The sequence below is a fragment of the Cricetulus griseus genome, chromosome 2 (genome assembly GCF_003668045.3).
Source record: "Cricetulus griseus strain 17A/GY chromosome 2, alternate assembly CriGri-PICRH-1.0, whole genome shotgun sequence".
Taxonomy (NCBI): Eukaryota; Metazoa; Chordata; class Mammalia; order Rodentia; family Cricetidae; genus Cricetulus; species Cricetulus griseus.
The window spans coordinates 7,817,950-7,844,998 of NC_048595.1; the positions used below are offsets into that span (position 1 = coordinate 7,817,950).

Sequence of the window (27,049 nt, forward strand, 5' to 3'; positions counted from 1 at the left end):
GCATTGGAGAGCCGGAGACAGGAAGTCAAAGAGCTCATGTCTCAAGAAGTTAACAGCTGGGTGTGGTAGCACAGGCCTGGAATCCTAGCACTCTGGAGGCAGAGGCAAGCAGAAATGTGAGTTGGAGGCCAGCCTGGTTTACAAAGTGAGTTCCAGGACATCCAGCACTACACAGAGAAACCCTATCTCAACAAAACAAAAAGTGCTGGAGATGGTTCAGCAGTTAAGAGCACTGGCTGCTCTTCCAGAGGCCCTGGGTTCCCAGCACCCACATGGCAATTTACAACTGTAACTCCAGTTCCAGGAGATCTGACATCCTCACACAGACATATATGCAGGCAAAACACCAATGCACATAAAATAAGCATTGAAAAAATTTAGAAAAAGTAACAAAATTTTTACAAGACAGCTTGTGATGGTATATGCTAATCCCAATAGTTGGGAGGCTGAGGCAGGAGGATTTTAAACTAAGGCTAGCCTAGGCTTCATAGTTCCAGGCTAGCCTGGACTAACTACATACATAGTCAAACTGCTTCAAAACAAAAATGAAAGACAGACTTCTCCCCCATGACACCCCCAGAAAGATTCTCCATAGCCATTGCACCTTGTTTGCTACAAACTTACTTTTTTTCTACATAGGCACTTTCCATTTTCATCTCAAATTTCAAAGCCATCAAGTCTTAGGCACTTAGTTTTTTTAGTGACTCACTTGGAGTAGCTCAAAGCCAGTCTTGCAGAAGAGAGAAAAGCTGTCCTTGGCTTGCACCGGTGAAATGTGACCATTGGGTGGCACCGTTGGATCAGGGTAGGGCTGTCCTGTCAGAGGAAACAGGCTTATTTATTTCTGAAGTCTGTAACAGCCAGGTCTGAATTTAGCAATCTGCATTCTTGATTATAAACAAAATAAGAGGCAGAGAGAGCCTGCCTCAAGTATGGTGGTGCTCTTTTTTGGTTTGTTTTTTTGTTTTGTTTTTCGAGACAGGGTTTCTCTGTGGCTTTGGAGGCTGTCATGGAAGTAGCTCTTATAGACCAGGCTGGCCTTGAACTCAAGAGATCCACCTGCCTCTGCCTACCGAGTGCTGGGACTAAAGGCGGGCGCCACTACCGCCCGGCTCAAGTATGGTGGTGGTCTTCACATTTAATACCAAAGGCAAAATTAAGCTGAGTCACTTGTACAAGTTTGTTTCTTTGTCCATGACTCAGCTACAGGGATGGAAAGATAAGGTGCTGCAGTTAAGAACGCTGCTTTCAGCCGGGTGGTGGTGGCCTCCTCCACCGGGTCAGGAAACAGGGACCTGCTAAAGATGTCCTGAGATCAGCCCCAGGGGAACCAGTAGAGGGAGGAGGGTCTCTGTGTGAATTGAGGCTAATCCCTGCTCATTCAGTGCCCCAGCAACAAAATAATGGACCTAAAGCAAACCCTTTGCAAGTGCCTATGGCCCTGGAGAGGGTTCCCACCATCAGGCTGTGCTGTGAGGCCAGGAGGAGTAAGATGAAGGGATCCAGGTTGCTCTACTGCCCTCTCGGCTCTCCCCAGCTCCCCCCCAAGACACACACAGCCACAGTGGAGATGGAGGAGGCAGGTTTATTGTTTTATGGGTAAGTGAGTTATTGCTGTAGCTGGCAGCCATCCAGCCTGACACAGAGCTGCGGTCGTGGGATGCACTAACATCTGACCATTGGGGTGGGCATGCTGGAGCTGAGGGAGGTTAGAGGCTCTGCTCTGGAAGAGAGATGGGGCATCAGAAAGACTGGAGAGCAGGGCAAAGGATCAAGGAACAGGGTAGAGGAGGCCAAAGGGTTCAGGGGCTGGGGCTGCCTGCACCGCCACCCCCCCCATCCTGAGGGTCTGCAAGAGAAGGAGTGCTCCAGGTGTGCCAGGCTTACTCAGAGGCACCAAGCCTACCTAGGAACCACGCAGAAGGAAGAGGCCATTTGGCTGGGGAGGAGTCAGGTATGCTAACAGAGTGGGAGGAAACAGAAGAGCCCACCCCCGTGAGCAGAACAGCTCCTACCTGGGGAGCTGGAGAGCTGGAGCAACCTGGTGCGATGGGGTGCCCCACCCCCTCACCTGAACAGGTGTGCTTGTTCTGGTGAAGAACGTAGCCCGCTCTGCAGGAGCAGTAGTACCCGCCCAGGTAGTTGTGGCAGTAATGGTCACAAGGAACATCTTCCCCCAAAGACACTCGGCATTCATCCACATCTGGGGGGCGGGGTAGGCAGGAGGGAAGAGCTCAGGCCTCAGGCAGAGAGGCAAATGCCACCCAAGCTAAACCAGTGACAGGTCCAGTCCGGCTCAAAGCTGCCCGAACAGTGAAGGGAACAGCCACCACCAAGCCCGTGGAAAATAGAGTAGATGAGGTTCCATGGACCCCATGCAGTGGTTTTCTGAGCCACTTGCCTGAAAGTCACACAGATAGTCCCTTCAGGGACCAGTGTGCAGTCAAGTGTGAGTTCACATGCTGAGGCCTGTGCAAGTTCTTTGTAACCTGATCCAAGCTCCGTGGCATCATTAGCAGTCGCCAGTGTGAGGAGGACCAGGCATTATGCTGGCCTGGCCTGGCCTGTCTGCCGGCAGAACGCACTCAGCCAGTACCCTGGTCAGCCCAGGTGCAAAGGACCCCTCTAAAAGAAAGACCCTGGCCACTTACACTCTCTTTCCCACTCTTTTTCTGCTGTTTCCTGGGGCAAACAGGATTTTTCCTGTCTCCCTATTTCTGTCCTCTCTCTGTCTCCGTGTCTCTACCCCCCCCTTCCCTTTCTAATAAAACTTCTCACTTAAGCTCTGTCTGCCTGACATGTTTGTCCCCTGCCTTGGTCACCCTCATCTGCCAAAGTTCACCTAGTACATTATCATAACAACCAGGCTCTGTCCCTGAATTCACGTGGTGGGTGACATCAGGCGATGGCAGGACTCCTTTCCTGCAGGTTGACCTGAATCCAGAGCCCCAGGAGAAGTGAGGGCAAGAGACCCAAAGATGAGGATGAGGCTAAGACAACGCAAGCTGGGCAGCCTGGGCCCACTTCCTCTCACCCTCTGCTGCATAGAAGGCCTCAAAGCCTGTGAAGGGCTTCTCATTGGAGTAGTCCGTGTGGAAGGTGACCTCCAGGTTAGGACCCAGTGAGTAGAAGGTGTCATTGCCAGGCGCCTGCCCAGTATCTGTACTCTCCTGCCCACACAGTGTGGCTAGCACCTTGGTCCCTGAGCTCAACTGTGGAATCAGAGGGAGGGAAGGTTAGACCCAGGCCTGGAAATGGGAACTTTGCTGTACCCCATAAGAGGGCCCCAGCCCCACACCCCATCAGGTACCTTGACAAAGTCATACTCGCAAAGGTAAGAGAGTTCCAGGTTAAAGTGGGTGAAGTAGAGCCGCAGACGGTAGCCGGGGGGTGCAGTCAGCTTCCAGGACCTGTCCTGATTGTTGGCATAGTTCCCTGGGAAGCCAGGGGACACCAGGCGTCCAAATACTGGCTCAGGCCACTTTGAGGCCAAAAGTGTGGTCAACGAGCTCCACAGCAGGCCCAGGAAGATCAGCAGCCTGTGGGCAGGGGTGGGAGCATGAAGGCCCAGGCCTAACCCGCCTGCTCCCCCAGAGGTCATGGGTCGCTCACCCACCTCATGATGAATCCCCCAGCTCTGCAGGCCCAGCTTCACTCACCTTTGATCTGTTTGTCCAGCACCTGGCCCTGCCCCAACCTCCCAGACTCAGGGATTCTGGGAATCCACCCATGGCTCCTGCCTGCCTCACTTCCAGGCAGTAAGGATGGTGGCTCTGAGGGCCAGAAGCTTGACTTGGCCACAACCTGATAGCAGTCCTCAACTCCACCCTCAGCCACCTTCAGAGTCCTACCTGGGGGGACCAGGAAGGTCTGGTGGGCCAGAGTCTCCATGATAACACGGACTGCCTAGATGGCCCCTCAACTCAGGGAGAGATAGAAAAGGTGATTTGAAAAGACATAAGGACCCAAGAGGAGAGGGAACATGGGACAGAAGGCAGATGTGGCTACATTTGGGAAAAAGGGGTGGTTGGCAGATGGAGAGTCTCACTGGTGACGGCTGAGCCCAAAGCAGAATGAGGAAGCCAGGGCTCCTGGTTCCTGTGCTGGGCCGGAGGGAGTTTTAGCTCATCTTGAAGACAGTGTCTTTCTATTTAGCCCTGACTGGCTTTCAACTGTGTAGACCAGGCAGGCTGACCTCACACTTGTAGTAATCCTCCTGCCCCTGGCTCCAGAGTGCTGTGGGGAGGGAACTTGCATCCCAGCAATTATAGAGGGAAGAACTGAGACACACGTGGATTGGCCAATGGAGAAAAGAAAAGAGCCTTCAACTGGATCCTCGGAGGGGCTGGGGGTCTGGCTGTTTCATTGATCTCGAGGACAGTGATTTTACAGATTGTGTGCGTGCTCAGCCGTGTGTGTTCAAGTGCTTTTGGAGGACAGGAGAGCACTGGGTCCCCTGTAGAGTTACAGGCGGCTGAGAGTTTGGGGGCTGAGAACTGAACTTGAGACCTCTGGAAGAACTGAACTGACCTCTGAGTTAACTTAACTGTTGACTAAGCTCTCCAGCCCTAAGAATGGCTGTAGGGAGACACTTGGAGGATGCTACGCCCCTGTCCCCCATTATTGTCTATTAGGGTGGTGTAAGCCTAGTTAGGAATACCTTTCTTATTGTTTAGGGTTGGGATTGGAAGGAGGTGTTCAGGTTGGACACCCCTTTCAGATGACTTTAAGGCTTAGCTGGAATAGACATGGTTAGGATGTGTAATGGCAGATTATTGTAACTTCTTGTATTTCACCTTTATGATTGCTAATTTTAGACATTTTACACTATTAAGTTTTAATCCTCTTTTAGAATAAAAGGGGAATTTAGGGAGACACTGTAGCCATGATTCCTACGAGCTAGCTACAGGTGTGCTTGACCACGCCTGTCAGGGCGTGGTCAGGTGAGGTTCAGGATGACTCCTGGGAAGTTCTTAAGGGGGCTGCAGACACGTGGGGACCCCTTCTCTCTGGCCTCCCTACCTTGCTGCCTCTGAGCAAGCTCTGGCTTGTGCTTGGCCGATATTTGAATAAAGATATCTTAACCTGTAACATCTCGTTATAAATGGCATTTTATCTGTAACATCTCTGGCTGTCCTGAAACTAGCCCTATAGACCAGGCTGACCTCGAACTCACAGAGATCTGCCCGCCTCTGCCTCCAAGTGGCAAGATGGCATTTTAAGCCAGGCGGTGGTGGTGCGAGCCTTTAATCCCAGCACTCGGGAGGCAGAGGCAGGCAGATCTCTGTGAGTTTGAGGCCAGCCTGGTCTCCAGAGTGAGTTCCTGGATAGACTCCAAAGCTACAGAGAAACCCTGTCTCAAACCCCCCTCCCCGCAAAAAAAAAAAAAAAAAAAAGCGAAGAAGTAAACTTGGCAAAAGAGGAGGAAGTGGAGAATCTGGCACTTCCCTTGTGTCCCTCGCTCCTCAGCAGAAACATTGCTCTTGGGGGCAGTAGTAAAAAGGAGGGTCACAGGCCAGGTAAGGACACAGCACTGTCAATCTGGTGCCCATGCAAGTTTCTGTTCTCTGTGCTGGGGAATGAGCCCTGGACCCCTCATGCTAAGCATATAACCAACTACAGAGCCACACCCAAAGCCACACCCACCTTCCAGCACATGGGCTTTTTAATTTTCTAGGACAGAATGGCCTACAATTCTCTCTCCTCTCCCTGTCTCCTTTCCATTCTCTTCCTTCTCCCTCATTCTCTTTGTCTCTTTCCTCCTCCTCCTCCTCCTCCTCCTCTTCCTCCTCCTCCTCCTCTTCCCTCTTCCTATTTCTCTTTATTTTCTTCTGGCTCCAAACACAGGACCCTTAAGGCTCTATAAGCAGACTCAGGCATGTTGCTCACGGTAAGAGTGAAATTGAGAAGCCCTATTTTGTATTCAAACCTGCCTCTTCCTTCAGCTTTTTAGACTCACTCTATTCTCTGTGAGGCAGATTCTTACTTCCTCAACTAGAACCTGCCTCCTAAAGTTTGGAGAACCTTCAGGAATAGCACCATCAGGTGCAGAGCCAAACATTCTTTTCTTTGCTTTTCTCTTCCTTCCTCCCTTTGCTCCCTCCCCTACCTCCCTCTTTCCCTCTTGGTTTTTCTTGACAGGGTTTCTCTGTGGAGCCTGTCCCGGCACTCGCTCTGGAGACCAGACTGGCCTTGAACTCACAGAGATCCACCTGCCTCTGCCTCCCGAGTGCTGGGATTAAAGGCGTGCGCCACCAACGCCCAGCGCCTGTTGCTTTTTCAAAACAAGGTTTCTCTGTGTAACAGCCCTGGCTGCCCTGGAACTCGATTTGTAGACCAGGCTGGCCTCAAACTTGCAGAGATTCACCTACTTCTGCTTCCCAAGTGCTGGGATTAAAGGTGTTCACACCAATACCCGGCTACTTTTTAATGTTTTAAAACTGTATTAATGTTTTGCTTGCATATATGTAAGTGAACTGTGTACCTGGTACCATCAGAGGCCAGAAGAGGATCAGATCCCCTGGAACTGGAGTTACAGATTGGTTGTGAGCCACCACATGGGTGCAGGGAATCAAACCGGGGTCCCCTGCAACAGCAGCAAGCGCTCTTAAAGTGATGAGCGTCCGCGCCTCGACTAAGTCCCAGTATCAGGCAAAAACCTGGAGATTTAGTTAAAAGCAGAGACATCCGGCTGCTTGTTATGTGTGTCTTTCCATCTTTATTCCTTTGCTGTTTTCCAGGGAAAGAGCAGCCTTATATACGTTTACAGCACAGTGGAAAAACCCCAGGTGGAAGAGCTTGTGGAAGAAGAGCTCGTGTTTCCCCTGGTGTAGGGGGGTAATGCCAGGGCTGTAAGCCAGGACTAGACCACAGGATGCACCTGTGGTTATTGGCTGAAGAGCAATTCAGAGAGACCCTTTGGGGGCAAGGACCCAACATCTCCCCCTTCTTTATATATAAATTAGCGCCTGTGTTAGGTGACCAGGACGTTGACACTAACCTTACCCGTCAATGGAGAAACCACCCAGACTGCATGCCTCTTCTGTCTTAGGTTGACCGGTATCCCCTTGGTCTCACCCATATTTGGCTGCCTAATTTTTCCGTAGGTTCAACCATAGTTGAGCTGAAGGATTCTCTGTGGTCATTGAGTGACAAATTGAACCTAGGCTTGACTAGTGGTGAGGCACCTTAGCTAAATGAAACACAAGATAACAAGTCCTCTGCTGAAAGGCCCGGAGAAAAGGACCCAGCCCGTGATTTGACTAAACAGCCTGCCATCTGCAATCCCCTAAGGATGATCTCTCCAGAGGATGGAGGAACTTGGGTCTCATTTATCCTAATAATTTGATTGGCCAATTGATGAGTATAATTTGTTGATGAAGACTTAAACTTCCGGTGCTGGAGAGATGGCTCAGAGGTTAAGAGCACTGATTGCTCTTCCAGAGGTCCAGAGTTCATTTCCCAGCAACCACATGGGAATTGTAATGAGATTTGATGCCCTCTTCTGGCATGCGGGGACACAACAGACACAACACATGCAGACACAACATTGCATACATAATAAATAAATAAATAAATCTTAAAAAAAAAGACTTAAACTTCCTACCTGGACTAAATTATTTATATTGCCCTAAGTGCTAAGAGCCTCTGTTACATCCCCTGCCAGTTTATCCACCGCACTGGCTATAGTTACAGACTTTGAGACGGCAATCCCAGATACAGTGGCTGCTATAGCACGAACAGCAATAGCTGCAATCACCACAACAGTGATGACAAAGTCTTTTTCTTTTGTCCATCAACTTGCAAGATGGCTCGCCTGTTGAGAAACTGGAACTCTGGAACCCACTGCCTCCTTCCTTTCACAGACTGTAGATTCAGTGACATCAAGCATCAGGCACACTGGTTCAGAAGATCTAGAACTGGCTTGGGCAGGCTCCCACGGTCTCGGGTCCGGCTTTTCTCTGCTGTGGGCATCTCACCAAACATTCTGGCAGCCATCTCGATTTATTCTTTTCCTGCAAGAAAACACAAACATGCCCTCTACCTCTAAATTAGGACAGGATCGGGTCTTCTCCATTGTCTAATGTATTATGTAGAGACTGAGGACATTACTCCCCCCTTTCTTTTTCTACTAGGTTTTAAAACACTTTCTGACTGGCTGTATTAAAAGCATTTTTTAAACATTTGGCTGGGCGTCTGCCAAGGCAGCAGCTCTCAAGGCTTCGAGTTTCCTAGGTTTTGGCCTTCCTTGCCTTTTACCCTCTGGCCCGCTGTAGATCATCTGTGGCTGCCTTTCTGTCCTGAATCTCAGGCATAAGCCTGGTTCCCTATTTCCTCCTTTGTTGAGACACTGTCTGACCTGGTGCCCTCTCTGACCATATCCAAAGCAACCTCCAGAAGGCTCTGTGCCTTTCTTCCTCCTTATTCCTTGCTTTCTCTCTAATCATAGCGTATTTTTAACTGAAGTTCCTGCAAGACAGCCACCATCGCTAATCCCTGAGTGTAAGTCAGTCTGATACCTAAACAAATCTTTTTTTTTTTTTTTTTTTTTTTTTGGTTTTTTCAAGACAAGGTTTCTCTGTGTAGCTTTGGAGTCTATCCTGGCACTCTCTCTGAAGTCCTGTGAGTTCGAGCCTGGCCTCCAACTAACAGAGATCCGCCTGCCTCTGCCTCCTGAGTGTTGGGATTAAAGGCATGCGTCACCCACGCCCGGCTTAAACAAATCTTAATGAGCTCATCTATGTCAGCCATCTTCCTATGAGGCCTTGGCGCGGCCTGGCATGCTATACAAGCATAAGCTAGCTGTTTCACAGTCAAAGATTCAACACCTGTGTCTCTGACTTTTTTTGGATAATGTCCACATTGGCCTAGAGACAAATTCTGAAATTGAAGGACTTAAAAATTAACAAAGAGGGGCTGGAGAGATGGCTCAGAGGTTAAGAGCTCTGACTGCTTTTCCAGAGGTCCTGAGTTCAATTCCCAGCAACCACATGGTGGCTCACAACAATGCGTTATGAGATCTGGTGCCCTCTTCTGGTGTACAGATATATACATGGAAGCAGAATGTTGTATACATAATAAATAAATAAAATATTTAAAAAAAATTAACAAAGAAATAAAATAAGGAGACTTAGAAAACGTCCCACACTAAAAGCAGGGTGGGCTGACTTAGAAATCTAACCAAGGTCACAATGACCCGAGTCCCTGGACTTTCCTAGCTGGCAGCAATAACTCCCTTACAAGGCCACAAGACAACCTAACTAAATACTAAGAATTCCCAGAGGGCCACCCGGCCCTGGGGTCATGAAGATAAGAACGGACTATCCCGTTGAGTCAGGAGACCATCAGGCCCCAAAGATAAGAGACCTCCAAAGGACCTGTGACTCTGGTCACATACCCAAACCCCTAAAAACTAATGGTTTTCTCCTACAAAACAAGCCTGCTTTTGAGTAACGGGGCTTCCTTTGTCTGTCGGACTGGGAGGCCCATTTGTGCAAACGTCATGCAATAAACTTACCTCTTGTTTTTACATCAGCTGGGCTGGACATTGAGTTTTTTGGGGGACTGTGCGATTTGTGGAGACTCCTCGATCTGAGGGTCTTTCAAAATAATTTCCTAGGTCCCTGCCTGCTCTCTATAACAAATAATCCCTCCCTGACTGGCAGGCCTTGGCTATCTGCTTCCAAATTCCTAGGGGTAAGGCTTCTACAGCAATATTCCTCATTAGCATCTGGGTGAAAACCACTGTTGATCTATAATGAACGTAAGCCATCCTTAGTTCCTTGAGCTGCTTAAACGGTATCAGTGTCTGCATCTTGCTTCTGTTTCTCTGAGTATCTCTATGCTCCTGTATAGGAAATGTCTGAAATCCCTCACCATCTCTTTCTATCTGCCGCTAGTCTGCTATTAGCTTGTATTGGAGACATCTAATCTCCTGTGGCTGCCCGCCAGGACTCAAAGGGTGTCTGGACCTTAGGCTGGCCCATGGTTGATGCTTTCCCAGACAAAGGAGCATTTCTCTGATCTGAGGAAACTGCAAATTTCTCCTGTGAGAGAGATTCCACTAAATCTTTCACGCTTCTTAGCTCCTGCTGAATTTTACCACTGGGTTTTTGCCTCTCTGTATTCCTAGTTTAAAATGAAGGAGGTGAAGACTTTCCATCCTGATACTTAGCAACTCTCTCTTCATACTCATCCAATTCCTCTGCCCTGTATATTCTTTTTCACCTAGCTACTCCTCAGTAAGTCTCTGGTCTCTATTACATTGCTAACCAGTTCCGGGGCAGATATTTCCTCCTGTCCTGCACATAGGCTCAGTCACACCATTTCCCCAAGCCCACGGCAGCTCTGATATAGCTGCTGCCTTGGCTTCAGCGAGAGTGAGGGATCCTTTCAAACTTGTTTTTTGTTGTTGTTGTTGTTTTTTGTTTTATTCGAGACAGGGTTTCTCTGTGGTTTTTAGAGGCTGTGCTGGAACTAGCTCTTGTAGACCAGGATGGCCTCGAACTCACAGAGATCCACCTGCCTCTGCCTCCCGAGTGCTGGGATTAAAGGCGTGCACCACCAACGCCCGGATCCTTTCAAACTTTTAAACTCTAAAATGTTCTGTACTTGCTTTTTGCTCGCCTGTCTATTAAAATACACCAAAGTAAATATACAATCATCTGACTAATAATTCTCTGTCTCATATCTCTATATACATTGTTACTCTCAAGGTTAACTCACTTCTCTTTATCATCTGCCTAATATTCCTGGTCATTACTATTTATAACCAACCCCATTTAAGTGAAAATATACACTCATAAACAACATTTGGAATGTGGGCATTGTTATCTCCAAACCACTTCCTGCTGATTGGGGTGCTGAAATACCTACCATAGGGATCCTAAGAAAACCAAGAAATCCTGACGGTAGTGGTCTGTGACTGCACCCTCCCAGCTGTCTTAGATGCTGGATCTCCTGGCCATTGCTTCAGGGAGTCTCAATTCATCAAACCATGTTAGTCTGAAAGGAACCCACAGCTTCTCATTTTCTGTAGAAATAAAAGCAGAAATTCTTTTCCCAAGTAACCTGTCCTTATATTTAAATTTTGAAGTCAAAGTATTTTTAAAATTTAAAGTTGGATTAATTCAGCAGCATTTATACTTAAATATCTGTTAGCAGCTTTTGCTCTTTCCTTAGCAATTGAACAATTCAAAGACAGCACAATAGCTCACACTATCCGGACTCTCTGTCTATTTTTTTTTTTTTAACTTTCATTTTCTCCTTGAAACTTTTCATTTTCTTTTTAAAACTGTATTTTTTTTTTACTTTTTGTTTTCTTTTTAAAACTTTACTTTTTATTTTCTATTATTTTTACTTTCCATAACCATTCCACTAATGGAGAGATGGCTCAGAGGTTAAGAACACTAGCTGCTCTTCCAGAGGTCCTGAGTTCAATTCCCAGCACTCACATGGTGGCTCAAAACCATCTATAATAAGATCAGGTGCCCTCTCTGGCATGCAGGCATACATGCAGGCAGAACACTGTATGCATAATAAATAAATAAGTAAATAAATAAATAAATCTTTGCCAGGTGTTGGTGGCATATGCCTTTAATCCCAGCACTCCGGAGGCAAAGGCAGGTGTTTCTCTGTGAGTTCGAGGCCAGCCTGGTCCCAAGGGCTGTGTGCCAGGGCTACACAGAGAAACCCTGTCTCAAAAAACCAAAAAAAAAAAAAGAAAAAAAGAAAATTCCACTAACTGCAGTTGTCTTTTTGAGACAGCGCTTCTCTATTTCCAATCCAAGTCTCTCAGGAGTTGAGGCACCCTTCCAGTACCTTTACCAACCCAACTCTCTTAGGAGTTGGGGCACCAATCCACCCTCATAAACCTTACTTGCTGGCCAAACTTCGGAGGGTGATCTCTCAGGGTCCCCTTTCTTTCTCCATCTCGGTGGGACCTCCACTAAGTCCGATTATTGGGCAAAAGCCTGGAGATTTAGTTAAAAGCAGAGATGTCTGGCCGCTTGTGCTATGTGCATCTTTCCATCTTTATTCATCTGCCGTTTTCTAGGGAGAGAGCAGCCTTATACACACTTACAGCACAGTGGAAAAATCCCAGGTGTAAGAGCTTGTGGAAGAGGAGCTTGTGTTTTCTGTCGTGACCCACGATGTCTCAGCCTTAATCCATGAGGTTCAGTCTGAGTGGGGGTGTGTGGACCTGAAAGCTCCTAGCAACCCCGAGGCGATAAAGACCAAACACAGGCATCTTGTCATCTTTAGAGAGCTCTCAGTTCTATGCTGTAGAACTAGAGTCATTTCTTTATTAGCCATCCTTTCTATTGTTTTTTAACCATCCTGTCAATACCACGAGGGAACCATCTCTATCTTTGTTCTCCTCTCTCCTCTCTGGTCACTGGCCCTCACTCCTGTCCTCCCTAGTCACTCACACACCTTGCACCCAGGTGCAGGCCTATTCAGATGCTTAGGCCCACAGAGATGCAAATAGGAGGCATATTACCCTGAGGCTATGGTAAAAATAGTAGCCTTACTGGCATTAACAATACATTAGTGGGCCGGAGCTTTCCAGTGTTCCATGTTTTCTGAAGGTGGAGGCTGGGCCCCAAAATATTCCATAGCAGAAATATTTTGGTCCCCCACAGTTTTCCCTGGTGTAGTGGGCCCAGGCTGGGGCTGTAAGCCAGGACTAGGACACAGGATGCACCTGTGGTTATTGGCTGACAAGCAACTCACAGAGACCCTGTGGGGGCTGGGACCCAACAATGAGCCATGTCTCCAACCCCACTGTGGGGATATTTTATGTATTTATTTGTTTGTTTATTCATTCACTTATTTATTTTTTGAGATAGTGTTTCTTTGTAGCTTTGGAGCTTGTCCTGGAACTCCCTCTGTTGACCAGGCTGGCCTTGAACTCACAGAGGTCCACCTGTCTCTGCCTCCCGAGTGCTGGGAATAAATGGGTGCACCACCACCACCACCACCATCTTCCAGCTTGACATTTCATATTGCAATCATAACTCTGTGTATATATATGTGTGTGTTCCTCATGTTTGAGGTTTCCCCCCACAACCCTTGAGTAATCAGCTCATATAATAGAGCACACAGCACACTCTTTTAGCACCAGGAGGCTGAGGCAGGAGGATCTTGTGTTCAAGGTCAGCCTGGACTCTTATCTGCCTCACAGCCTCAACTCCAAAATCAAAGAGTCAATGGTGGCAGTTCAGCAGCACAGTGTGTACTTGACCCTGGCTGTGATCCTCAGCACCAAGTTAAAAAATAATTCGAAGAGAGAGCATCTAAGGAATTCTGCCTTTTAATGTTTACTTGGGAACAGCAGAGCATTGCCATGACAACCCCCATGCCATCATAAATCATGGGTGTAGTCAAAGAGCTTGGGGAAGAAATTTTTGAAGATAAAGATGCTGGCATCAGACATTCTAAAACAATAATCTGTGGCCACAATGACTAATAACAAGAGTGACATGGATCTAAGCAGACAGCTGCTGCAGGTGTGTAAAGTTCTGGGTAAAGTTGCTGTGGCCTCTGCAAACTTGTGTCTTTGGGATTGTCTTTTGAGACAGTTTCAGGTGGCCACAAGTAAGAATGTTTCCTACATAACCTTCCAAGATCATTTGTTGTTTTTCTTTTCATCTTTTTTTTTCCTTTCTTTTCTTTTCTTTTTTTTTTTCTTTTTTTGGTTTGTCGAGACAGGGTTTCTCTGTGTAGCGTTGGAGCCTATCCTGGCACTCGCTCTGGAGACCAGGCTGGCCTCAAACTCACAGAGATTTAAGATTTGTTTTATGGGTTCGAGCATTTTTTGCCTGCATGGATATATATGTACTGCCTGTGTGCCTGGTGTCCAAAGAGGTCAGAAGGCAGCCTTGAAAAGACTTAGGGGGTTTGTGAGCTACCATGCAGGCACTGGGAACTGAACTCCAGTCCTCTGCAAGAACAGCAAGTGTGTTTAACTACTTAGTCATCTCTCCAGCCTTTTCCATTTCTTTATACAAAGTGCCAAATGGGGCCAGTGACATGCCTCTGCAGTTAAAGTAAATAGCTGGCTGCCAAAGCCCTACAACCTGAATTTGAGACCTAAAAAAAAAAGAACACCTGGAAGTTTGTTCTCTGACCTCCACACGCTAGTATGTGTGCAGCCACATATGTGTCTTTTTTTTTTTTTTCAGTGCCAAAAGGAGCCTGGCATGGTGGCAGTGCCAATGATCCCAACGCTGGAAGCACAGACAGACAGATCTGAGTTCAAGGCCAGCCTGGTCAACAAATCAAGTTCCAGGACAGTCAGGGCTACACAGAGAAACCCTGTCTCAACCCTACCACCACCCCCCAAAAAAGAAGTGGCAATGTTTACAAAAAACTGCAGAGATCAGTTACTAAATTCAAGCATTAAGCAACTTTTTTTTTCTTCCTACTTAGGCTTTATTCAAAGACCAAGAGGTACAGGTGCCAGGGAGGGAGGAGGGCCTGGCCCGAAGGCAAGCCCGGCAGGGGGCAGCCCCAAGGCTCCAGTTTAACAGTACTTGGAGGTCAGGAAGGTGCTCACAGAGGCAAGGAATTTGTCCATAGAGGCGAGCACCATGGGGCTGAAGACTTCTGGGTGGTGGTTGACCAGGGTCACCAGCAGAAAGTGGCTCAGGAGCTTGAAGTTGACAGGGTCCATATGCAGCTCTTGGGCATGCAGGTCGCTCAGAGCAGACAGGGCGCCGGGCAGGTCATCGAGGTGGCCAGCGGCCGTGGTCAGGGCATCTGCGACCTTTTTGCCGTGGGCCTTGACCTGGGCAGAGCCGTGGCTTACATCAAAGTGAGGGAAGTAGGTCCTGGTAGTGGGGTAGGTAAGAAACATCCTCTCTAGGGCCTCCGTGACGTATTCAGCACCGTGGCCGCCAATCTTGCCCCAGGCAGCCTTGACATTGTGCTTGTCCTCCGCAGAGAGCACCATGGTGATTCTTTCCTGAGTCTGTCAGAGTCAGAAGTGCATTAAGCAATTTTTAAACCAAGACAAAGACATGTTCCTGAAGTAATTAATGTCAACCACACACTTTTAATCTAAGGCACGAGGTTCTCTGAGTTTGAGGCCAGCTTGGTCTGAGGTCTACATAGTCCAGAGAGAGAGAGAGAGTACACATTAGTGGAAGAGGGTGCCATTTGTAAAAGCTGTAATGTTTCAAAGGATATACATTTTTTCAATTAAATTATAAACGTAAGATACACAGAATGCGACCGGGTGTTGGAGGCGCACTCCTTTAATCCCAGCACTCGAGAGGCAGAGGCAGGCAGATCTCTGTGAGTTCAAGGCCAGCCTGGTCTATAGAGCGAGTGACAGGACAGCCTCCAAAGCGATACAGAGAAACCCTGTCTCGAAAAACCAAAAAGATACACAGAATGCTTTATTAGCATCTACAAAGTCCTGGGTTTGGTCCAAAGCACCACATACACTGGGCATGATGGAACATGTTAATCCCAGCACTGGGAAGTAGAAGCAAGAGGATCAGGACAAGGTTATCCTCAGTTATAGCAAGCCCAGAGCTAGCCTGAGCTACATGAAGCTGTTTCAAAACAATTGAACAAGTCTGTGGTCTTCCAGTCAAGAAACAGTAGGAGAGTCTTGACCAAAAGGTTTGCAAAGTGTGACTTGCCCAGTTTGCCTCTCCGCAGACTAGACTCCATCCCTAGCTGCCACTCCAGGGTTATTGCTTTTTACCACTGGGATTCAGTGACAATTTTGAAGAACACAAAGAGGATGAGTTAATCTCTTACCTGTGCCCTGAAGCCACACAATAAGCAGTTTTAAAAATTATATTCCCTCTCCCTTATCAGTGAGCACTATTTATAACTTTGCAGAGTGTACTCTTTCCAGGGCTTCCTAATCTTTGTGGGCTCAGGAGCTGTTCCCCGGGAAGGTCGTCAGCTGACCAGGGAAGACTTCATTTAACAGGAGCTCTCTCCGAAGAGCTCATGGGGCACCAGGTGAGCACACCCTTTCTGGTGTTTCAGCCACTTTGCAGAGAGCTGCTGCAGTGTGCAGATGAACAGAAGTTCTTTTAATGACTAGCTCTCTAAAAGCGTTTACAACAGACAGGGGTGTGGGGGGGGCACACTTAATGTGTGTGAGTCAGTTCTCAGCACCAAAAGTAGAACTTTCAGCCAAGTGTGACTATATACACCTATAATCCCAGCATTGGAGAGCCGGAGACAGGAAGTCAAAGAGCTCATGTCTCAAGAAGTTAACAGCTGGGTGTGGTAGCACAGGCCTGGAATCCTAGCACTCTGGAGGCAGAGGCAAGCAGAAATGTGAGTTGGAGGCCAGCCTGGTTTACAAAGTGAGTTCCAGGACATCCAGCACTACACAGAGAAACCCTATCTCAACAAAACAAAAAGTGCTGGAGATGGTTCAGCAGTTAAGAGCACTGGCTGCTCTTCCAGAGGCCCTGGGTTCCCAGCACCCACATGGCAATTTACAACTGTAACTCCAGTTCCAGGAGATCTGACATCCTCACACAGACATATATGCAGGCAAAACACCAATGCACATAAAATAAGCATTGAAAAAATTTAGAAAAAGTAACAAAATTTTTACAAGACAGCTTGTGATGGTATATGCTAATCCCAATAGTTGGGAGGCTGAGGCAGGAGGATTTTAAACTAAGGCTAGCCTAGGCTTCATAGTTCCAGGCTAGCCTGGACTAACTACATACATAGTCAAACTGCTTCAAAACAAAAATGAAAGACAGACTTCTCCCCCATGACACCCCCAGAAAGATTCTCCATAGCCATTGCACCTTGTTTGCTACAAACTTACTTTTTTTCTACATAGGCACTTTCCATTTTCATCTCAAATTTCAAAGCCATCAAGTCTTAGGCACTTAGTTTTTTTAGTGACTCACTTGGAGTAGCTCAAAGCCAGTCTTGCAGAAGAGAGAAAAGCTGTCCTTGGCTTGCACCGGTGAAATGTGACCATTGGGTGGCACCGTTGGATCAGGGTAGGGCTGTCCTGTCAGAGGAAACAGGCTTATTTATTTCTGAAGTCTGTAACAGCCAGGTCTGAATTTAGCAATCTGCATTCTTGATTATAAACAAAATAAGAGGCAGAGAGAGCCTGCCTCAAGTATGGTGGTGCTCTTTTTTGGTTTGTTTTTTTGTTTTGTTTTTCGAGACAGGGTTTCTCTGTGGCTTTGGAGGCTGTCATGGAAGTAGCTCTTATAGACCAGGCTGGCCTTGAACTCAAGAGATCCACCTGCCTCTGCCTACCGAGTGCTGGGACTAAAGGCGGGCGCCACTACCGCCCGGCTCAAGTATGGTGGTGGTCTTCACATTTAATACCAAAGGCAAAATTAAGCTGAGTCACTTGTACAAGTTTGTTTCTTTGTCCATGACTCAGCTACAGGGATGGAAAGATAAGGTGCTGCAGTTAAGAACGCTGCTTTCAGCCGGGTGGTGGTGGCCTCCTCCACCGGGTCAGGAAACAGGGACCTGCTAAAGATGTCCTGAGATCAGCCCCAGGGGAACCAGTAGAGGGAGGAGGGTCTCTGTGTGAATTGAGGCTAATCCCTGCTCATTCAGTGCCCCAGCAACAAAATAATGGACCTAAAGCAAACCCTTTGCAAGTGCCTATGGCCCTGGAGAGGGTTCCCACCATCAGGCTGTGCTGTGAGGCCAGGAGGAGTAAGATGAAGGGATCCAGGTTGCTCTACTGCCCTCTCGGCTCTCCCCAGCTCCCCCCCAAGACACACACAGCCACAGTGGAGATGGAGGAGGCAGGTTTATTGTTTTATGGGTAAGTGAGTTATTGCTGTAGCTGGCAGCCATCCAGCCTGACACAGAGCTGCGGTCGTGGGATGCACTAACATCTGACCATTGGGGTGGGCATGCTGGAGCTGAGGGAGGTTAGAGGCTCTGCTCTGGAAGAGAGATGGGGCATCAGAAAGACTGGAGAGCAGGGCAAAGGATCAAGGAACAGGGTAGAGGAGGCCAAAGGGTTCAGGGGCTGGGGCTGCCTGCACCGCCACCCCCCCCATCCTGAGGGTCTGCAAGAGAAGGAGTGCTCCAGGTGTGCCAGGCTTACTCAGAGGCACCAAGCCTACCTAGGAACCACGCAGAAGGAAGAGGCCATTTGGCTGGGGAGGAGTCAGGTATGCTAACAGAGTGGGAGGAAACAGAAGAGCCCACCCCCGTGAGCAGAACAGCTCCTACCTGGGGAGCTGGAGAGCTGGAGCAACCTGGTGCGATGGGGTGCCCCACCCCCTCACCTGAACAGGTGTGCTTGTTCTGGTGAAGAACGTAGCCCGCTCTGCAGGAGCAGTAGTACCCGCCCAGGTAGTTGTGGCAGTAATGGTCACAAGGAACATCTTCCCCCAAAGACACTCGGCATTCATCCACATCTGGGGGGCGGGGTAGGCAGGAGGGAAGAGCTCAGGCCTCAGGCAGAGAGGCAAATGCCACCCAAGCTAAACCAGTGACAGGTCCAGTCCGGCTCAAAGCTGCCCGAACAGTGAAGGGAACAGCCACCACCAAGCCCGTGGAAAATAGAGTAGATGAGGTTCCATGGACCCCATGCAGTGGTTTTCTGAGCCACTTGCCTGAAAGTCACACAGATAGTCCCTTCAGGGACCAGTGTGCAGTCAAGTGTGAGTTCACATGCTGAGGCCTGTGCAAGTTCTTTGTAACCTGATCCAAGCTCCGTGGCATCATTAGCAGTCGCCAGTGTGAGGAGGACCAGGCATTATGCTGGCCTGGCCTGGCCTGTCTGCCGGCAGAACGCACTCAGCCAGTACCCTGGTCAGCCCAGGTGCAAAGGACCCCTCTAAAAGAAAGACCCTGGCCACTTACACTCTCTTTCCCACTCTTTTTCTGCTGTTTCCTGGGGCAAACAGGATTTTTCCTGTCTCCCTATTTCTGTCCTCTCTCTGTCTCCGTGTCTCTACCCCCCCCTTCCCTTTCTAATAAAACTTCTCACTTAAGCTCTGTCTGCCTGACATGTTTGTCCCCTGCCTTGGTCACCCTCATCTGCCAAAGTTCACCTAGTACATTATCATAACAACCAGGCTCTGTCCCTGAATTCACGTGGTGGGTGACATCAGGCGATGGCAGGACTCCTTTCCTGCAGGTTGACCTGAATCCAGAGCCCCAGGAGAAGTGAGGGCAAGAGACCCAAAGATGAGGATGAGGCTAAGACAACGCAAGCTGGGCAGCCTGGGCCCACTTCCTCTCACCCTCTGCTGCATAGAAGGCCTCAAAGCCTGTGAAGGGCTTCTCATTGGAGTAGTCCGTGTGGAAGGTGACCTCCAGGTTAGGACCCAGTGAGTAGAAGGTGTCATTGCCAGGCGCCTGCCCAGTATCTGTACTCTCCTGCCCACACAGTGTGGCTAGCACCTTGGTCCCTGAGCTCAACTGTGGAATCAGAGGGAGGGAAGGTTAGACCCAGGCCTGGAAATGGGAACTTTGCTGTACCCCATAAGAGGGCCCCAGCCCCACACCCCATCAGGTACCTTGACAAAGTCATACTCGCAAAGGTAAGAGAGTTCCAGGTTAAAGTGGGTGAAGTAGAGCCGCAGACGGTAGCCGGGGGGTGCAGTCAGCTTCCAGGACCTGTCCTGATTGTTGGCATAGTTCCCTGGGAAGCCAGGGGACACCAGGCGTCCAAATACTGGCTCAGGCCACTTTGAGGCCAAAAGTGTGGTCAACGAGCTCCACAGCAGGCCCAGGAAGATCAGCAGCCTGTGGGCAGGGGTGGGAGCATGAAGGCCCAGGCCTAACCCGCCTGCTCCCCCAGAGGTCATGGGTCGCTCACCCACCTCATGATGAATCCCCCAGCTCTGCAGGCCCAGCTTCACTCACCTTTGATCTGTTTGTCCAGCACCTGGCCCTGCCCCAACCTCCCAGACTCAGGGATTCTGGGAATCCACCCATGGCTCCTGCCTGCCTCACTTCCAGGCAGTAAGGATGGTGGCTCTGAGGGCCAGAAGCTTGACTTGGCCACAACCTGATAGCAGTCCTCAACTCCACCCTCAGCCACCTTCAGAGTCCTACCTGGGGGGACCAGGAAGGTCTGGTGGGCCAGAGTCTCCATGATAACACGGACTGCCTAGATGGCCCCTCAACTCAGGGAGAGATAGAAAAGGTGATTTGAAAAGACATAAGGACCCAAGAGGAGAGGGAACATGGGACAGAAGGCAGATGTGGCTACATTTGGGAAAAAGGGGTGGTTGGCAGATGGAGAGTCTCACTGGTGACGGCTGAGCCCAAAGCAGAATGAGGAAGCCAGGGCTCCTGGTTCCTGTGCTGGGCCGGAGGGAGTTTTAGCTCATCTTGAAGACAGTGTCTTTCTATTTAGCCCTGACTGGCTTTCAACTGTGTAGACCAGGCAGGCTGACCTCACACTTGTAGTAATCCTCCTGCCCCTGGCTCCAGAGTGCTGTGGGGAGGGAACTTGCATCCCAGCAATTATAGAGGGAAGAACTGAGACACACGTGGATTGGCCAATGGAGAAAAGAAAAGAGCCTTCAACTGGATCCTCGGAGGGGCTGGGGGTCTGGCTGTTTCATTGATCTCGAGGACAGTGATTTTACAGATTGTGTGCGTGCTCAGCCGTGTGTGTTCAAGTGCTTTTGGAGGACAGGAGAGCACTGGGTCCCCTGTAGAGTTACAGGCGGCTGAGAGTTTGGGGGCTGAGAACTGAACTTGAGACCTCTGGAAGAACTGAACTGACCTCTGAGTTAACTTAACTGTTGACTAAGCTCTCCAGCCCTAAGAATGGCTGTAGGGAGACACTTGGAGGATGCTACGCCCCTGTCCCCCATTATTGTCTATTAGGGTGGTGTAAGCCTAGTTAGGAATACCTTTCTTATTGTTTAGGGTTGGGATTGGAAGGAGGTGTTCAGGTTGGACACCCCTTTCAGATGACTTTAAGGCTTAGCTGGAATAGACATGGTTAGGATGTGTAATGGCAGATTATTGTAACTTCTTGTATTTCACCTTTATGATTGCTAATTTTAGACATTTTACACTATTAAGTTTTAATCCTCTTTTAGAATAAAAGGGGAATTTAGGGAGACACTGTAGCCATGATTCCTACGAGCTAGCTACAGGTGTGCTTGACCACGCCTGTCAGGGCGTGGTCAGGTGAGGTTCAGGATGACTCCTGGGAAGTTCTTAAGGGGGCTGCAGACACGTGGGGACCCCTTCTCTCTGGCCTCCCTACCTTGCTGCCTCTGAGCAAGCTCTGGCTTGTGCTTGGCCGATATTTGAATAAAGATATCTTAACCTGTAACATCTCGTTATAAATGGCATTTTATCTGTAACATCTCTGGCTGTCCTGAAACTAGCCCTATAGACCAGGCTGACCTCGAACTCACAGAGATCTGCCCGCCTCTGCCTCCAAGTGGCAAGATGGCATTTTAAGCCAGGCGGTGGTGGTGCGAGCCTTTAATCCCAGCACTCGGGAGGCAGAGGCAGGCAGATCTCTGTGAGTTTGAGGCCAGCCTGGTCTCCAGAGTGAGTTCCTGGATAGACTCCAAAGCTACAGAGAAACCCTGTCTCAAACCCCCCTCCCCGCAAAAAAAAAAAAAAAAAAAAAGCGAAGAAGTAAACTTGGCAAAAGAGGAGGAAGTGGAGAATCTGGCACTTCCCTTGTGTCCCTCGCTCCTCAGCAGAAACATTGCTCTTGGGGGCAGTAGTAAAAAGGAGGGTCACAGGCCAGGTAAGGACACAGCACTGTCAATCTGGTGCCCATGCAAGTTTCTGTTCTCTGTGCTGGGGAATGAGCCCTGGACCCCTCATGCTAAGCATATAACCAACTACAGAGCCACACCCAAAGCCACACCCACCTTCCAGCACATGGGCTTTTTAATTTTCTAGGACAGAATGGCCTACAATTCTCTCTCCTCTCCCTGTCTCCTTTCCATTCTCTTCCTTCTCCCTCATTCTCTTTGTCTCTTTCCTCCTCCTCCTCCTCCTCCTCCTCTTCCTCCTCCTCCTCCTCTTCCCTCTTCCTATTTCTCTTTATTTTCTTCTGGCTCCAAACACAGGACCCTTAAGGCTCTATAAGCAGACTCAGGCATGTTGCTCACGGTAAGAGTGAAATTGAGAAGCCCTATTTTGTATTCAAACCTGCCTCTTCCTTCAGCTTTTTAGACTCACTCTATTCTCTGTGAGGCAGATTCTTACTTCCTCAACTAGAACCTGCCTCCTAAAGTTTGGAGAACCTTCAGGAATAGCACCATCAGGTGCAGAGCCAAACATTCTTTTCTTTGCTTTTCTCTTCCTTCCTCCCTTTGCTCCCTCCCCTACCTCCCTCTTTCCCTCTTGGTTTTTCTTGACAGGGTTTCTCTGTGGAGCCTGTCCCGGCACTCGCTCTGGAGACCAGACTGGCCTTGAACTCACAGAGATCCACCTGCCTCTGCCTCCCGAGTGCTGGGATTAAAGGCGTGCGCCACCAACGCCCAGCGCCTGTTGCTTTTTCAAAACAAGGTTTCTCTGTGTAACAGCCCTGGCTGCCCTGGAACTCGATTTGTAGACCAGGCTGGCCTCAAACTTGCAGAGATTCACCTACTTCTGCTTCCCAAGTGCTGGGATTAAAGGTGTTCACACCAATACCCGGCTACTTTTTAATGTTTTAAAACTGTATTAATGTTTTGCTTGCATATATGTAAGTGAACTGTGTACCTGGTACCATCAGAGGCCAGAAGAGGATCAGATCCCCTGGAACTGGAGTTACAGATTGGTTGTGAGCCACCACATGGGTGCAGGGAATCAAACCGGGGTCCCCTGCAACAGCAGCAAGCGCTCTTAAAGTGATGAGCGTCCGCGCCTCGACTAAGTCCCAGTATCAGGCAAAAACCTGGAGATTTAGTTAAAAGCAGAGACATCCGGCTGCTTGTTATGTGTGTCTTTCCATCTTTATTCCTTTGCTGTTTTCCAGGGAAAGAGCAGCCTTATATACGTTTACAGCACAGTGGAAAAACCCCAGGTGGAAGAGCTTGTGGAAGAAGAGCTCGTGTTTCCCCTGGTGTAGGGGGGTAATGCCAGGGCTGTAAGCCAGGACTAGACCACAGGATGCACCTGTGGTTATTGGCTGAAGAGCAATTCAGAGAGACCCTTTGGGGGCAAGGACCCAACATCTCCCCCTTCTTTATATATAAATTAGCGCCTGTGTTAGGTGACCAGGACGTTGACACTAACCTTACCCGTCAATGGAGAAACCACCCAGACTGCATGCCTCTTCTGTCTTAGGTTGACCGGTATCCCCTTGGTCTCACCCATATTTGGCTGCCTAATTTTTCCGTAGGTTCAACCATAGTTGAGCTGAAGGATTCTCTGTGGTCATTGAGTGACAAATTGAACCTAGGCTTGACTAGTGGTGAGGCACCTTAGCTAAATGAAACACAAGATAACAAGTCCTCTGCTGAAAGGCCCGGAGAAAAGGACCCAGCCCGTGATTTGACTAAACAGCCTGCCATCTGCAATCCCCTAAGGATGATCTCTCCAGAGGATGGAGGAACTTGGGTCTCATTTATCCTAATAATTTGATTGGCCAATTGATGAGTATAATTTGTTGATGAAGACTTAAACTTCCGGTGCTGGAGAGATGGCTCAGAGGTTAAGAGCACTGATTGCTCTTCCAGAGGTCCAGAGTTCATTTCCCAGCAACCACATGGGAATTGTAATGAGATTTGATGCCCTCTTCTGGCATGCGGGGACACAACAGACACAACACATGCAGACACAACATTGCATACATAATAAATAAATAAATAAATCTTAAAAAAAAAGACTTAAACTTCCTACCTGGACTAAATTATTTATATTGCCCTAAGTGCTAAGAGCCTCTGTTACATCCCCTGCCAGTTTATCCACCGCACTGGCTATAGTTACAGACTTTGAGACGGCAATCCCAGATACAGTGGCTGCTATAGCACGAACAGCAATAGCTGCAATCACCACAACAGTGATGACAAAGTCTTTTTCTTTTGTCCATCAACTTGCAAGATGGCTCGCCTGTTGAGAAACTGGAACTCTGGAACCCACTGCCTCCTTCCTTTCACAGACTGTAGATTCAGTGACATCAAGCATCAGGCACACTGGTTCAGAAGATCTAGAACTGGCTTGGGCAGGCTCCCACGGTCTCGGGTCCGGCTTTTCTCTGCTGTGGGCATCTCACCAAACATTCTGGCAGCCATCTCGATTTATTCTTTTCCTGCAAGAAAACACAAACATGCCCTCTACCTCTAAATTAGGACAGGATCGGGTCTTCTCCATTGTCTAATGTATTATGTAGAGACTGAGGACATTACTCCCCCCTTTCTTTTTCTACTAGGTTTTAAAACACTTTCTGACTGGCTGTATTAAAAGCATTTTTTAAACATTTGGCTGGGCGTCTGCCAAGGCAGCAGCTCTCAAGGCTTCGAGTTTCCTAGGTTTTGGCCTTCCTTGCCTTTTACCCTCTGGCCCGCTGTAGATCATCTGTGGCTGCCTTTCTGTCCTGAATCTCAGGCATAAGCCTGGTTCCCTATTTCCTCCTTTGTTGAGACACTGTCTGACCTGGTGCCCTCTCTGACCATATCCAAAGCAACCTCCAGAAGGCTCTGTGCCTTTCTTCCTCCTTATTCCTTGCTTTCTCTCTAATCATAGCGTATTTTTAACTGAAGTTCCTGCAAGACAGCCACCATCGCTAATCCCTGAGTGTAAGTCAGTCTGATACCTAAACAAATCTTTTTTTTTTTTTTTTTTTTTTTTTGGTTTTTTCAAGACAAGGTTTCTCTGTGTAGCTTTGGAGTCTATCCTGGCACTCTCTCTGAAGTCCTGTGAGTTCGAGCCTGGCCTCCAACTAACAGAGATCCGCCTGCCTCTGCCTCCTGAGTGTTGGGATTAAAGGCATGCGTCACCCACGCCCGGCTTAAACAAATCTTAATGAGCTCATCTATGTCAGCCATCTTCCTATGAGGCCTTGGCGCGGCCTGGCATGCTATACAAGCATAAGCTAGCTGTTTCACAGTCAAAGATTCAACACCTGTGTCTCTGACTTTTTTTGGATAATGTCCACATTGGCCTAGAGACAAATTCTGAAATTGAAGGACTTAAAAATTAACAAAGAGGGGCTGGAGAGATGGCTCAGAGGTTAAGAGCTCTGACTGCTTTTCCAGAGGTCCTGAGTTCAATTCCCAGCAACCACATGGTGGCTCACAACAATGCGTTATGAGATCTGGTGCCCTCTTCTGGTGTACAGATATATACATGGAAGCAGAATGTTGTATACATAATAAATAAATAAAATATTTAAAAAAAATTAACAAAGAAATAAAATAAGGAGACTTAGAAAACGTCCCACACTAAAAGCAGGGTGGGCTGACTTAGAAATCTAACCAAGGTCACAATGACCCGAGTCCCTGGACTTTCCTAGCTGGCAGCAATAACTCCCTTACAAGGCCACAAGACAACCTAACTAAATACTAAGAATTCCCAGAGGGCCACCCGGCCCTGGGGTCATGAAGATAAGAACGGACTATCCCGTTGAGTCAGGAGACCATCAGGCCCCAAAGATAAGAGACCTCCAAAGGACCTGTGACTCTGGTCACATACCCAAACCCCTAAAAACTAATGGTTTTCTCCTACAAAACAAGCCTGCTTTTGAGTAACGGGGCTTCCTTTGTCTGTCGGACTGGGAGGCCCATTTGTGCAAACGTCATGCAATAAACTTACCTCTTGTTTTTACATCAGCTGGGCTGGACATTGAGTTTTTTGGGGGACTGTGCGATTTGTGGAGACTCCTCGATCTGAGGGTCTTTCAAAATAATTTCCTAGGTCCCTGCCTGCTCTCTATAACAAATAATCCCTCCCTGACTGGCAGGCCTTGGCTATCTGCTTCCAAATTCCTAGGGGTAAGGCTTCTACAGCAATATTCCTCATTAGCATCTGGGTGAAAACCACTGTTGATCTATAATGAACGTAAGCCATCCTTAGTTCCTTGAGCTGCTTAAACGGTATCAGTGTCTGCATCTTGCTTCTGTTTCTCTGAGTATCTCTATGCTCCTGTATAGGAAATGTCTGAAATCCCTCACCATCTCTTTCTATCTGCCGCTAGTCTGCTATTAGCTTGTATTGGAGACATCTAATCTCCTGTGGCTGCCCGCCAGGACTCAAAGGGTGTCTGGACCTTAGGCTGGCCCATGGTTGATGCTTTCCCAGACAAAGGAGCATTTCTCTGATCTGAGGAAACTGCAAATTTCTCCTGTGAGAGAGATTCCACTAAATCTTTCACGCTTCTTAGCTCCTGCTGAATTTTACCACTGGGTTTTTGCCTCTCTGTATTCCTAGTTTAAAATGAAGGAGGTGAAGACTTTCCATCCTGATACTTAGCAACTCTCTCTTCATACTCATCCAATTCCTCTGCCCTGTATATTCTTTTTCACCTAGCTACTCCTCAGTAAGTCTCTGGTCTCTATTACATTGCTAACCAGTTCCGGGGCAGATATTTCCTCCTGTCCTGCACATAGGCTCAGTCACACCATTTCCCCAAGCCCACGGCAGCTCTGATATAGCTGCTGCCTTGGCTTCAGCGAGAGTGAGGGATCCTTTCAAACTTGTTTTTTGTTGTTGTTGTTGTTTTTTGTTTTTTTCGAGACAGGGTTTCTCTGTGGTTTTTAGAGGCTGTGCTGGAACTAGCTCTTGTAGACCAGGATGGCCTCGAACTCACAGAGATCCACCTGCCTCTGCCTCCCGAGTGCTGGGATTAAAGGCGTGCACCACCAACGCCCGGATCCTTTCAAACTTTTAAACTCTAAAATGTTCTGTACTTGCTTTTTGCTTGCCTGTCTATTAAAATACACCAAAGTAAATATACAATCATCTGACTAATCATTCTCTGTCTCATATCTCTATATACATTGTTACTCTCAAGGTTAACTCACTTCTCTTTATCATCTGCCTAATATTCCTGGTCATTACTATTTATAACCAACCCCATTTAAGTGAAAATATACACTCATAAACAACATTTGGAATGTGGGCATTGTTATCTCCAAACCACTTCCTGCTGATT

General features: G+C 48.2%; 3 protein-coding genes across 3 annotated transcripts; all 3 read right to left on the reverse strand.

Moving 5' to 3' along the window:
• Window positions 1-1,709: 1,709 nt before the first annotated feature.
• Window positions 1,710-4,396, reverse strand: LOC118237732 (mannan-binding lectin serine protease 2-like). Its single transcript, XM_027398221.2, has 5 exons — window positions 4,238-4,396; window positions 3,311-3,539; window positions 3,035-3,212; window positions 2,072-2,203; window positions 1,710-1,723 (listed from the first exon to the last, which is right to left on the reverse strand). Exons 1-5 carry the CDS (start codon window positions 4,255-4,257, stop codon window positions 1,710-1,712), a joined length of 573 nt encoding a protein of 190 aa, XP_027254022.2. The 5' UTR covers window positions 4,258-4,396.
• Window positions 4,397-14,527: 10,131 nt separating this feature from the next.
• On the reverse strand, window positions 14,528-14,956 carry LOC118238210 (hemoglobin subunit alpha-like). The gene has a single exon (XM_035438871.1). The coding sequence runs from the start codon at window positions 14,954-14,956 to the stop codon at window positions 14,528-14,530; it is 429 nt and encodes a 142-aa protein (XP_035294762.1).
• Window positions 14,957-17,901: 2,945 nt separating this feature from the next.
• Window positions 17,902-20,588, reverse strand: LOC100756295 (mannan-binding lectin serine protease 2). The gene is made up of 5 exons (XM_027398222.2): window positions 20,430-20,588; window positions 19,503-19,731; window positions 19,227-19,404; window positions 18,264-18,395; window positions 17,902-17,915 (listed from the first exon to the last, which is right to left on the reverse strand). Exons 1-5 carry the CDS (start codon window positions 20,447-20,449, stop codon window positions 17,902-17,904), a joined length of 573 nt encoding a protein of 190 aa, XP_027254023.2. The 5' UTR covers window positions 20,450-20,588.
• Window positions 20,589-27,049: the final 6,461 nt, after the last annotated feature.

Coding starts and splice junctions, on each gene's coding strand:
- LOC118237732 (XM_027398221.2), bottom strand. CDS start 4,257: ATGCAAGTTCCCTCCCCACA. Junction 3,540..4,237: donor ATGCAAGTTCCCTCCCCACA/GCACTCTGGAGC, acceptor CCCTGCCCACAG/GCTGCTGATCTTCCTGGGCC. Junction 2,204..3,034: donor GGCCTTCTATGCAGCAGAGG/GTGAGAGGAAGT, acceptor CCCGCCCCCCAG/ATGTGGATGAATGCCGAGTG.
- LOC118238210 (XM_035438871.1), bottom strand. CDS start 14,956: ATGGTGCTCTCTGCGGAGGACAAGCACAATGTCAAGGCTGCCTGGGGC.
- LOC100756295 (XM_027398222.2), bottom strand. CDS start 20,449: ATGCAAGTTCCCTCCCCACA. Junction 19,732..20,429: donor ATGCAAGTTCCCTCCCCACA/GCACTCTGGAGC, acceptor CCCTGCCCACAG/GCTGCTGATCTTCCTGGGCC. Junction 18,396..19,226: donor GGCCTTCTATGCAGCAGAGG/GTGAGAGGAAGT, acceptor CCCGCCCCCCAG/ATGTGGATGAATGCCGAGTG.